Raw genomic sequence first — 13,584 nt, 5'->3', positions numbered from 1 at the left:
CTCCTCCTCCTCGGGGGCTTCGACCCATGTCTTGACCGCTGGCTTGCGAGAGGTCTTTCTGGGTCTGCCTCTGGTTGGGGTCGGATGGCTAGAGGAGTCCAGAGCCGCCAGAGCATCAGCGATCTCCCCAGACGTCCGCTCCTCTCTCTTTATGTGGGAGAGCTGGTGGCGAACCAGGCTCTGCAATAGAGTGTAGCCAGCGCCACAAGTCTGACACTTATAGGGCTTGTCCTCGAGGTGGGACTTCATGTGCCGACGGAGCTTGGTGGCCATGGTGTAGGCTTTCCCGCACACGTCGCACTTGTGGGGCCTCTCCCCCGTGTGTAAGCGTTCGTGGGCCCGCAAAGTGTGGGGGTCCCGCAAGGCTTTGCCACATATGGGGCAAAGGTGGACCTCCCCCGTGTGCGAAATGAGGTGTCGTCGCAGCTCGGGCACCTGGGAGAAGTACTGATCGCAATGGTTGCACTTGTAGGGCTTTTCCCCCGTGTGGATGCGTAGGTGGCCCAAGAGGTTACCGCGTTGTCGGAACGTTTTGCCGCAGTGCGGGCAGGGGTAAGGGCGTTCCCCTGTGTGTAAACGCATGTGGTTCCTAAGGGAGCCCGTGTTGGCCAGTTCTTTTTCGCAAATGGGGCACTTGATCTTTGGAGGTTGGTAGTTTTCCTCCTTATTGCGGTGGGCTTCCTTGTGGATGCGTAGCGAGGGTCGACGGGCGAACGCCTTCCCGCAGATATCACAGACGAACGGCTTCTCGCCTGTATGGAGAACCTCGTGCTCCTTGAGGTCCCGTTTCAGGCCGTAGCTCTTGTCACACTGCTGGCATTTGAACGGCCTCTCCCCCCGATGCATCAGCAGATGGGCCTTGAAGTTCTCTTGGGAGCTGTAGTTCTTTCCGCACTCGGTGCATAAATAAGGCTTCAGGTCAGAGTGGGTGAAGGTGTGCTTCTTCAAGTGGCACAGCTGAAAGAAGCTCTTGTCACACTGGTTACATTTATACCTCCTTTCCCTGGCGTTAAAGTCAAGGAGATCCGGAGGAGCTGACTTAGGAATGGCCTCTTCGGCTTTCTTGTCCTCTATTTCGTCACTATCCTTGGATATTTCATCCGAACTGGCATTCTCTCCATTTGTTACACCCGTTGTTTCTTGGTGAGTTTCTTGTCCATTCTCATCACAAACTCTGGACAGAACCTCTTGTGTTGACGCTTGCTGATTCAGAGATCTATTTTTGCACTCTTCGAGACGCTTGTGAATGCGGTTGACGAGTGAATGCACCTTTCTTGGTTTAGCAGCGAGTCGTGAACTGGCCCTAAGGGCTGGTTGCCCTTGTTCCTCCTCCTGAGGCTTTCTGACCACATCATCTTCCTCCCTACTCTTTTGAGACTCTTCTGTATGACTCACAACTGTGTCCTTACTCAAAGCAAGCACATTGTTGTTTTTTTCTGTGTTGTTTATTTTGCATACATCATCATCATCATCATCATCATCTCTGTTCTGCGGTAGTCTTTTAACACCACTAGAATGGGAATCTCTCTGGGGCCTTTTTTTCATTTTGAAGATGTGAGGTTTGCTCCTTTTTATTTGAATCTGGCTTTCCTCTGCCTCCACCTTAGGCTCCGTTTTCTCCAGTGAGGAAGTTGACTTTTCTGCGTCGACAGTGTGCTTTGGATGACTCTCTTCAGTCTCTGTAAGATAAGAAAAAACAGCATTCACTATAAATGTCTTTCTGAAATAGCTTTCAATGCATAGAAATCATCATGAGGTTACAGTACAAGAGTAATGAGCATAAACATTAGTACAAATGTCCAAAGAACAGTGCATCTGTATTGGTGTTAGGTACAGTAGGCCTAATTTGGTGGATTCGTTCACACATTGGCTTTCCTAAACATCAGTCAACTAACTCCATGTGTGTAATGAGAACATTACTGAATGAGTGTGTCGGGCTACCTGTGCTACTTGTCAGATGCAGCTCCTGCTCCATGGAGGGTACACCTAGGGATACGTCCTCTGTCGATTTGCGAGGTGTGCCTTGCTTGCGAGGTTTTCCTGTTGTGGGCACTGGCCCTCTTTGGTCTGCGTCCTGTTCCAGAGGTTCAGCAGGAACCTCAGAGTCTTTCAGCCACAGCAGGACCTCCGTCCCTGGGGGGATGTCCCTGCAGGTCCTCAGGCAGAGACATCCGTCCAGCTCATGGACCGTAACGTTCTGTTCCTCCCTCCTCTTTGCATTGCAGGCAAATCTAGACGAAACAAAGAGAGAAGGTGTTTCACTCTCTTTTTTTTATTATTTAACCAGGAGGTCCCTTTAGATTAAAATCTCTTTTTCGAGCCAAGAAAGCACACCAGTACAAGTTACAAATTGGTGAATAAAACATAATAAATAACAGATAAAAAAAACATTTTAAGAGAAGCAATTGTACATTCCTGTCACACAAAGAGCTTTGAACTACTGGGAGTAGTGGTGGTCTAGTGGATAGTGAGTTGGACTTGTGATCGGAAGGTTGTGAGTTCAAATCCCGCCTGAAGCCACACCACTACTAGTGTGCCCTTGGGTAAGGCACTTAGCCCTCAGTTACTCCAGGGGGAATGTCCCTGTAATTCGTAATTGTAAGTCGCTTTGGATAAAAGCGTCTGCTAAATGGCAAAATTAAAATTAATTAATTAACTCTCTCAGGGAGACAAGGTTATTCAGTTTTAGTGTGTTCTGGAGTGACCTACTATAGCCTATTGGTTTGATTGATTGCTGTTGTTCTGTATAAGCTAACTCCACTCCAAGGTTATTAGCCCCTCTACCTAGGGTAGTGGTGGTCTAGTGGATAGTGAGTTGGACTTGTGATCGGAAGGTTGTGAGTTCAAATCCCGCCTGAAATCCCGCCTGAAACCACACCACTGCCCTTGAGTAAGGCACTTAGCCCTCAGTTACTCCAGGGGGAATGTCCCTGTAATTCGTAATTGTAAATCGCTTTGGATTAAAAGCGTCTGCTAAATGGCAAAATTAATTAATAAAAAATGACCTGACTGGTGCTAGGAGCTTTGACATAGATAAGGTTAGACCTACCTAATCCAATACATAATGTCCCATAGAGGCCCCATGGCTATGGGTCGACAGGCTTCTTCCAACGAGCTCTACGAGAATGAAGAAAATAACCATTAGATAAAATGTAATACATCTACAGCTTTAATCAATAAAGTGCATCAATTACTGTACGCACTAGTTGACAGCATATTACGTACAGCTCTGTTTTACATTGCAATTCACCCTATAAGTGACAGACAAAGTCTGGATGATAAACATACAAGTACAGTTTTGAATTGAAGTATTGAACTGGACGCAGCGATGGGAGAATGTGCTCGCAATCTTTGAATGTGAATCAATTGAATGTTGCATTCCAAGAACCCTCCCCCCAAATGCCACTGTAGAATGGATGCTTGTTGTTTTGTGCCTCGTCTATTTTGCAGAGAGTTGGACTCTCTTTTGCAGAGGACTATTTTGCAGAGAGTTGTTGCCTATGCTAGCTTGCAACATGGAAGAAAGCGAAAGAAAAACCTGTAGGAAAAACATTATTCTATATAATATCATATCTAATATATTATATTTTTGGAACTCTGCCTGAGCAAGATGTTTGACTGTTCTGACGTGTTACGAGGCGTCATTCGTTTCAAACAGGTTTTTATAACCCTAGGTAGCTACTTTCTGTAAAGGATTTCCTCAGGCTTGGAAAGCCTGGTCTCAACGAGGTTAGTCAAAACAAAAATTTCTAAATTTGGCATGAGCTGTCACATGTTACACCACATCCTCCTAGCATACTCGCATAAGATACCATACTGCGAACTGGCTATCCTGATATGATCTGTCAGATGGCACAGCAAAACAACATCAAAACAAAACACAATGTGTGCAACAGGCACAGCACAAGCGTCTGAAACAACACAGTGGTGTTCGATGCACGCAGCCTTTCAATGGCTGATTTTAGAGGGACGGATCTCGCCTGTTTTTCCCCTCGACACGAGTTAATAGGATACGGTGTGAGCCTAAAACATACCTCCTCTGTAAACACATCTTCACCATGGTTTAGGCGGGCTTTGCTTTGGCCCTCCAAGCCCAGTAGCACCCCTTTCCGCAGAGCCTGCCCCACACACCAGAGCCCCAACTGGCCATCGTTCGCTAGAGAGGGGCCCACTGTCAGTCCACGAGGGACAGCGTTCAGCACACTGTGTAGGAAGTCCTGGTTTAGGGATGAAATCTTCATGGCCTGAGGGTCCACCATCACACTCTCTGTACTCACTTAAGTTAGAGACACAAAACAAAATGCATTAAATGAGATATAATTCGTTATAATTAATGTATTATAATTTCAAGTCTGCCCATCATCATGCAACATTAAAAAAATGGAATTAAGTAAACTGTCTTGCTGTAAATCTCTCACTTACTATATGATATTGATACATTCATCAAAGTCTATTATTTGTACCGTATCATTCATGACCTCTAGATAACAATAAAAATATTATAGAATTAATCATGACCCCCCCCCCCCCCATTGCACACACATTTTTGTTTATTGGGACATGACACTTTTAGTTTTAATTTTGTTTTTGTCTCTTTGCTGTTGTTTATTGTCTTGTTAGTTTGCTGTTGTGTTTTGTCTTTTAATTACTTTATTTTTCTTACTTTCTACTTTATTATGGAGTTATTTGTTTTCCCTTAATGTCTGTCCTTGTTGTGACGTCTAGATGTTTGTTGTTTAAACATTTACCAAAATAAATAATAACAAAAAAAAAGAATTAATCTTAATAATAACTCTGTAGGGAAAAGCACAAGCCTCACTGCCACCGTGACAGACCCATGCTCACGCATGCGCAGTGAGTCGCCCAGATTTCCGCGCTAATGCCAACCCCTAAACCAACTCATGTCTGCTCAAAGGAAATGTCCAACTTTTAGCTCGCTAACGTTACTACTAACGTTACTAACGCCAGATAACAACGTTTGGACATAGTACACGTCTGTCCTGTGGAGGGTAAGCTTGTCAATAAATATAAATTATTATATTATTATTAACACGTTTTTACCTATTACATCAGGATGGAGCTAAGCTAAGCTAGCAAACTCAAGACTTGCATCTTATGTCCTGAAATGGCATTAAGAGGACACGTGTAGTTAGCTAGAGGTTATAACATGTATGCAGGTTAGCTCATTAGTGTTACACTGTTGATCAGCTGACATCATGGGGCTGACTTACTTACCTACAACAACTTAACAGTTACAACATATATTTTACAGCTAGCTAACAGCTATATATATACCTGCTAAGCCCAGCAGACAATGTTGACATGGTTCTCTAAGGTTAGTCAGTGTATCACCAGTCACATTAAAGAAGCAGGATGGTTGATTAGTGGCCAATAACTTAGGTTAATACTAACTCAAGAGTCTTTAGTCCTTTGGAGAGTGTAGTATTATTAATTCTTTCCATTTAAAAACTCCGGGAAACATCATCGTTCTCCAGCCAACAAGGACACCCACAACCGGAAGTTGGTGTCTCTGTCAAAACAGTTCGACCTGGAAACATCCGGTTTTTAACAACACTGTTAAATAGTCTAGCTGCATGTTGTTTTTTTAAGTTGTTTTTTAGATGTAGTAATATAATAATATGAATGGTGATATTATGACAAAAGCAAAGACCTTTACCTTGATGTTCCTTGTGCACTGCTTATTTGCAACAGCTCATTCTTAGGCAAGTGGAACTAATGTTTGTGGTTGCTGACTAGCTTAAAATAACACAATGATTGTCTGTCATATAATGTTGTATCGATACTGATTGTACACAAATAACCAATTTTGTAAGACTAGCTAGTACGCAGCCAATGAGACAGCTCTTATGTCGTGTTTGCTTACTTACTTTGCATTTGAGATACACACACTATAGAGAGAGCATGTTGCAGTGTGGACCAGTAAAACTATGGGAATTATGTGTGAAAGGGGCTTATGATGTTTTACCCCCTCCCCAACAGTGCTGACATGGTATGCTGAGGTGGGACTTGTGTGGACGTACACCATGGCAGAGGCGATTTCCGACCAGGATCATTGTTCCACAGAAGCAGAATTCTGCTGCACAGAGTAAAAAAAAAAAAATTCTTCTTTGGGTCTATGTACAATATGCATTGTGTTGATGAAGACAGCAACTCCACCTAATTTCATTTGGCCTTGACCTACTATGTGTATCACCGATTTCATGGTCTCGGCAAAGCAGTGATCCTGCTGTGGTCTTCTTTCTTTTCATCAACTTGCAACGTTTATTTTGAGAAGCTATTTCTATATGTTTTGTATTTGTATATCTTCTTATCACTTGTTCTTATAATCACATATATCTTCTTTTCACAGTGAAATCCAAGACATTGAGTCTTTACAGAAAGAAGGTCCTGACCAGACATTGAAAGTCGACCACATGCTTTTTACCATTGAAGGACATCAAAAAATAGACTTCTGGTGTGAGTATAATGTTATGTGCTTCTAACGAATGATGTATTAATGTGTCTTGATATTGTAATATTCACTGGTTAGCCTACATCTAGTTGCCATAAACATACAGAATAACCCATCTCTGTGTGTGCCTCCACAGTTTGTGAAGAATGCAAGGAGTATTTTGTGGACGAATGCCCCACACACGGCCCTCCTGTCTTTGTGCCTGACACCCCTGTGCCTGTGGGCGTCCCAAACCGGGCGGCACTCACAGCCCCAAGTGGCATTGAGGTCATCCAGGAGGGCAGCGAGGTGGACGTGTACTGTGTGGCCAGAGACGTTACCAAGGGGGCGGTGTTTGGTCCTTACCAGGGGGAGGTGGTGTCACAGGACAAGTCCTCTGGATTCTTCTCCTGGATGGTGAGTAGGAACCACTGCTTACTGATTAAATTGTCTGACTAATGTCATGCCCTGTGTGAATCTTTAAGGTACTAACTAGCTTCTAGGTATTTTCATATATTATGTACTCTATTTTCTCCTAGCTGATGGATGAAAACAACTCATACAAATCCATTGATGGCAGTGATGAAACGAAAGCCAACTGGATGAGGTAAAAAAAAAAAACGTAACCCTTTTAGGTCAATTGGTAGTTTAATCATAGTTTATTCGTTGTTTAATCATAGTTTGATTGATAATGACTAGAAGATATGTCAGTATGAAGAGATATGTATCAGTATCTCTATGATGAGTTTTGCCATAAGCAAAATGCATCAAACCTGTATTTTAAAAATAAATGGTTTCAATGGAATCTCTAAACCCTAAACTTTAATTTAATTAATTTAATTTTGCCATTTAGCAGAAGCTTTTAATCCAAAGCTATGTCAAAGCTCCTAGCACCAGTCAGGTCATTTTTTATTAATAAATCCAAAGCGAATTACAATTACGAATTACAGGGACATTCCCCCTGGAGTAACTGAGGGCTAAGTGCCTTACTCAAGGGCACACTAGTAGTGGTGTGGTTTCAGGCGGGATTTGAACTCACAACTCACAACCTTCCGATCACAAGTCCAACTCACTATCCACTAGACCCCCACTACCCCACTTTTCACCACGTTTTGTTCCCAGGTATGTGCGGAACTCTGCGGAGGACAGCGAGCGGAACCTGACAGCCTTCCAGCACGGAGAACACATCTACTTCCGGGTGTGCCGTGACCTGTCAGTGGGAGAGAGGCTGCGAGTCTGGTACAGTGACGACTACATGGACCGATTACACAGCATGTCCCAGGACACCATCGACAACTTGGCCACAGGTCACACTGACTCCTTCCCCCTCCCCTGATCCTCCTCTTGTCCCCCCCGCCCTCATAGCTCCCTCCACTCCGTTGCAAGACAACGGGTGTAAATGTTGTACGCGGAAGTCCTTTCAAATAGTTGTTTTATTAAGAAAGTGATTAGTATAAACAAGATCATTGTCCACTTTGCGACACTTTTTAATCATACCACCAGGGGGACCTCAAATGTTGTGAAACGTGGAAGCTACTTAACAACTGAATGCAACATTGATTGTGTTAGCAACTATTTGTCACCTTTAAAAAAATGAATACTACATAACGCGATTTACTCAGCAATGTGCTAAAACCCCCCATATTTTCTTGTATAAGAGTGATAACTAACTACATGCCTTAAACTACTGTATGAATACAACATGCTTACCAAAATATATCACATTTCCCATCCCTTCTGACAGTGGAGAAAGACCCCCCGGTGTGGTCAAACCCCTGGAACGTCACGGCGCGGGACCGCGAGGCCACCCAGGCGCTCATCCAGCACTACGGCTCCCCGGAGACCCAGGGTCTGCTGACCAGCCGCAACACCAGGACCAAGCAGATCTTCGAGATCATCGCCAACCGCATGGCGGCCCAGGGCTTCCTGATCAGCGAGAACTCCTGGCAGGCCGGCAAACGCTGCTTCCAAAAGTGGCGCAACATGGAGCGCACCTACAAAGACTACATCCTGGCGTCCAAAAAGCCAGAGGCCGGGCGCAGGAAACAGCCCGAGTTCTTCGAGCAGTTCCACACGCTCATGGGCCAGCGGCTGAGCTCCAAGCTGGCCGCTGCCGCTGCTGACTGCCCAGCGAGGGGCATGACCAAGCTGAAGCCTAAAGCCGTGGCGTCGCCTCCTGAGCCCCTCTACGCTATGGTAGTCCCGTCCAGCCACGCGGCCAACCTCAGTATCCCCTCCACCGCCTTGACCCCCGAGGCTGAGGATCATGTCCATGCGGGCACCACCACAGAGCCTGAGGGCACCAGCCCAGCTAGGAAATCCGGGAGAGATCCCAAGATGCATCCCAAGATGCTCCAGGCGAAGGAAGAGAAGGACGTGAGGGACGAGAAGCGGCTGCAGAAGAGGAGGAGGAGTCGGTCGTGGCTCGGGGACGTCAGAGGTAAAGTTTCTTAGGCTTAAGTTGAGTCTGTGTGCCTTAAAGCGATGCGACGCTCTACTTAAATGTTAGAGTTGTTTCGTACTGGTGTTTGGTATCGTCACTTACCTGTCTCGCCTTTGCTTATCACCGTTTTTTTAAGTATTAACGTACTCTCCATCATCTGAGATGAACATGGCACTCTGCATCGCGATTTAATTTCCACTTCTTCGTTTACAATGATGCCGTTTAGCCGGTCACACTTCGGTTTAACTGTTATATACTGTACATTTGTACGGATGTTAAACAGCCAATTGTTTATCTCGCGGGGCCGATGAAAATCACAGATGATGGAGAGTACGTTGATGCTTTCAAAAGTGGGATAAGTGAGGCTGAAACGTGTAAGGGTTAGGGTTACGTCATGGTTGAAATAAGTCGCAAGTTCCGGCAAGCCGTTACGATGACACTGAGTGTCGCGTCGGAGGTAGAGGCAAGCCGATGGACCAGTTAGTGTTGACTAGAAGAGTGAGAGGTCTACTTGCTCCTTTGTCAGGAAATAAGTCTGATGTATTGAGCACTTTTAGTTTTAAGACAGAATAGCCTAGAACATAGATGGTCTGCTAGACTGTGTCACAGACTATATCAAGTTCTGCGAGGAGAGCATCGTCCCCATTAAAAAGGTACGGTGCTTTCCTAACAACAAGCCGTGGATAAATGGGAACATCAAGAACCTTCTGAAAAGGAAGAGGAGGCTGTTTAAGGCAGGGGACACTGAGGGAGCCAGGGCCACTCAGAAGGAGGTGAAGAAGGAGCTGAGAGCAGCCAAAGAGGAATACAGGAGGAAATTGGAGGGCGGGCTAGAGGCCCACAGCTCCAAGGAGGTGTGGAAGGGCTTCAAGAAGATCACGGGCCACAAGCAGCCACATCCTGTGGTGGAGGGGACCCGAGAGCAGGCAGATGACCTGAACTGCTTCTTTAACAGGTTTGACCAACCATCCCCCTGCCACCCCCCACAGCCCCCGACCCTGTCACAGCCCCCGACCCTGTCACAGCCCCCGACCCAGCCCCCGACCCTGTCACAGCCCCCGACCCAGCCCCCGACCCTGTCACAGCCCCCGACCCAGCCCCCGACCCTGTCACAGCCCCCGACCCAGCCCCCGACCCTGTCACAGCCCCCGACCCAGCCCCCGACCCTGTCACCCCCCCCATCCCCCTGTCACCCCCCACAGCCCCCGACCCTCTCCTCCCCTCTCCAATGTACCGCACCCCTGGCAACAGTAGCCCCCACTCCCCCTGACACCCCAGCAGCACCCCAGCAGCAACTGCCTCCCCTTACCAACACCAGGAGCCAGGGAGCATGCTTCACACCTGGAGACACCGGTACTCACAGCTTTATAACATCTGAGCAGGTGAGAAGGCAGCTTTCCAGGGTGAATGTGAACAAGTCCAGAGGTCCAGACAACATCAACCCCAGGGTTCTGAAGGTGTGTGCTGGAGAGCTGGCGGACACATTCCAACATCTCTTCAGTCTATCTCTAAGACTGAGGAGGGTGCCACAGCTCTGGAAGACCTCTTGCATCGTCCCAGTGCCAAAGAAGGGACGGCCCAGCACCCCAAACGACTACAGACCTGTCGCCCTGACACCACAGGTCATGAAGATCCTGGAGAGGCTAGTGCTGCAACACCTTAAGCCCCAGGTGAAGGACTTCCTGGACCCCCGGCAGTTTGCATACCAGGAGAGCATGGGGGTGGAGGACGCCATCATTTACATGCTGCACAGGGCCTACACACACCTGGAGAGGCCACAGAGCATGGTGAGGACCATGTTCTTCGACTTCTCCAGTGCATTTAACACTATCAAGCCATCACTGCTGGCTGACAAACTAGCAGTGATGTGTGTGGAGGACTCCCTGACGGCTTGGATCCACAACTACCTCACAGACAGGCGTCAGTATGTGAGACTGCAGGGCTGTCAGTCTGAGGTGGTGGTGTGCAACACCGGTGCCCCCCAGGGAACTGTTCTGTCACCCTTTCTCTTCACCCTCTATACCTCCGACTTCCAGTTTAGCTCCGACCAGTGCCACCTGCAGAAGTTTTCGGATGACTCCTCTATCGTCGGTTACATCACAGACGACAGGGATGAGGAGTACAGGGCCCTGGTGGAGAGCTTCGTGCAGTGGTGCGACACCAACTACCTTTTGCTTAACACCAGCAAAACAAAGGAGTTGGTGGTGGATTTTAGGAGGAAGAGAAGGACCCCAGCCCCCATCACCATCAAGGGGGTGGAAGTCGAGAGGGTGGACTCCTACAGGTACCTGGGAGTACAAATTAATAACAAACTGGACTGGACTGACAACACCGAGGCTCTTCTCAGGAAAGGGCAGAGCAGACTGTTTTTCCTGAGAAGGCTGAGGTCTTTCGGTGTCTGCAACAAGCTGCTGCAAATGTTTTATCAGTCGGTGGTTGCCAGCGTTCTGTTCTTCGCCGTGGCCTGCTGGGGTGGAAACATCTGTGCCAGGGATGCTGCGAAGCTAAACAAACTGGTGAAGAAGGCCAGCTCTGTGGTGGGGACCGGGCTGGACAGCCTAGAGGTGGTGGCAGAACAGAGGATGGGGAAAAAACTGGCGGCCATGCTGGCCAATCCCTCCCACCCGATGTACTGCGAGCTGGCAGGGATGAGGAGCAAGTTCAGCCACAGATTTGTTCTCCCCCGTCAAAGTACAAAAAGATTTGGACAGTCCTTTATTCCAGCTGCACTCCGACTCTACAACCAGGCCCTGCAGGGTGGGGGAGACCTGGAGATGGAACTTTTGGAACTTTTTACTTATTGAGCCTGCACTGTTTTATGTTTTTTTATTGAATGTTTTTCTGTTTTCTGTACTGAATGTTTTCTGCCCTAACTGAGCTGTTTGACAACAACATTTCCCCATTGGGGACAATAAAGGTTTTCAATCAATCAATCAATCAAAAAAACATAGCCTAGAACTAGAAACTAAAATGTATACACCAATTGCCGTTGGCAGAGTTGAGTTTGATTGTTGTTATTGATTTTTTTTCGGACAGAAATGTAGATAATCTAAAAATACGAACAATGAACATAAAAACAGTTTATGGGGTGGTGTACTACTTAGTATATGTAGTCCTAGACATGATGATGTAATTACAGAGGCACATCCCCTTTAAGGTGTTCAGTCAGTGCCCTCATCCTCCGGTAGCCATTATCTGCCAAGTAAACTGCTTAACATTCCTTTTCCCTCTCTCTCTCTCTCTCTCTCTCTCCCTCTCTCTCTCTCTGCCTCTCTCTCTCTCTCTCTCTCTCTGCCTCTCTCTCTCTCTCTCTCTCTCTCCCTCTCTCTCTCTCTCTGCCTCTCTCTCTCTCTCTCTCTCTCTCTCTCTCTGTCTCTTTTCTCTTAGCAGCAGAGAACGGGAGGGTCGCGAACGTGTGGTCAGAGAGGAAGGTAAGAGGAACCATACATGTAACAAGGGTAGGCACAATAAGCCATGGCTTCAGCCTACACACCTTTTTGGTCCTGGTGTTACGCATTGTAACTGTGTACATTTTTTATATCTGTATTAGGAATTGTATAAGGGACCAAAATAAACATTCTCAATCTCAAACATTGTCAATCTCAATCTCAATCTCAATTTCTCTCAATCTCAATCTCAATTTCTCTCAATCTCAAAAGGTGACCAGACAAGACCTGGAGGCCACGGAGGCCCTGGTGGAGATGTACGGCTCCCCGGAGATCCAGAGCCTGATCCGGGAGAACAAGACGCGCACCAAGAGGATCTTCGAGATCATCGCCGGCCGCCTGCGGGAGCAGGGCTTCCCCATCTGCGACGTCCCCGAGCAGGCCGGCCAGCGCTGCTTCCAGAAGTGGAGGAACCTGTCCAGGGCGTACAAGGACTACGTCCTCCACCCGGAGAGAGCCGACACGCCCAAGAAGAAGCCTCCGCCCTGCTTCCAGCGCCTCCAGGACATCATAGGCCAGCAGCTCTGCCTCCAGCTGGCTGGGGGGGGGGAACACGAACACTCCCCCCCTGGGGGGGGAGGCGTGGGAGGAGGCACAGGGGGCCAGACGGAAGAGCCCGAATTAGAGGCAGACACCGAGGGCGACGGCGACGTCAGCCAGTCTCTGTTGAACATTGTGGAAGTGCCGGCCAGCCCCAACGCCGACGCTGTTAGCGGCAACCCCCTTTCTACGTCTACCACCACCACCACCTCCTCTACGTCCTTGTCCTCTCCTACCCACGCAACGACGAACCACCACCTCCACGTGGTCGGACCCGGCGGGATGAAGAGGAGGAGGAGGATGACGGATGTGTTAGACGTCCTGCAGGAGTACAGGGAGGAGGACGAGAGGCTGCAGGAGGAGAGGGAGAGGAGGGAGGAGGAGCGCTTCCAGCAGCTGAGGAGCCTCCTGCAGCAGCAGCACACAGAGACCATGACGCTGATGAGAGAACTGATCAATTCCATAAAGACTGAAAAGTGATATTCATTGAAAGATGTCTTCTTGATGAGGAAAAAATGTGTTGTTGTTCTTATTAGGGTTGACTGTTACCTGCCCTGTTAGTATGAAGTTACAAGTAAGTGTCTTTTTTTTTATTATGGCCAGAGAAATGTTCCAGAAATGTTACAGAAATGTTACAGAAATGTTACGGTAACAGAGGCGGACCAACCCATCAAGTATTTCATGTTAGCCTATCGTTGCCATTG

At 47.5% G+C, this 13,584-nt stretch overlaps 1 protein-coding gene across 1 annotated transcript; it reads left to right on the top strand.

Moving 5' to 3' along the window:
- Window positions 1-4,869: 4,869 nt before the first annotated feature.
- Window positions 4,870-13,360, top strand: LOC308156652 (uncharacterized protein; the record flags this gene model as incomplete). The annotated part of the gene is made up of 9 exons (XM_080530049.1): window positions 4,870-5,009; window positions 6,001-6,106; window positions 6,371-6,477; window positions 6,609-6,868; window positions 6,991-7,058; window positions 7,574-7,758; window positions 8,196-8,891; window positions 12,285-12,325; window positions 12,554-13,360. Exons 2-9 carry the CDS (start codon window positions 6,045-6,047, stop codon window positions 13,358-13,360), a joined length of 2,226 nt encoding a protein of 741 aa, XP_080386175.1. The 5' UTR covers window positions 4,870-5,009; window positions 6,001-6,044.
- Between the last annotated feature and the right edge of the window lie 224 nt (window positions 13,361-13,584).

This window comes from Nansenia antarctica, assembly GCF_963989245.1.
Source record: "Nansenia antarctica genome assembly, chromosome: 4".
Taxonomy (NCBI): domain Eukaryota; kingdom Metazoa; phylum Chordata; class Actinopteri; order Argentiniformes; family Microstomatidae; genus Nansenia; species Nansenia antarctica.
The sequence above is the reverse complement of the archived record's forward strand: the minus strand, read 5'-3'. Positions and strand labels throughout refer to the sequence as shown.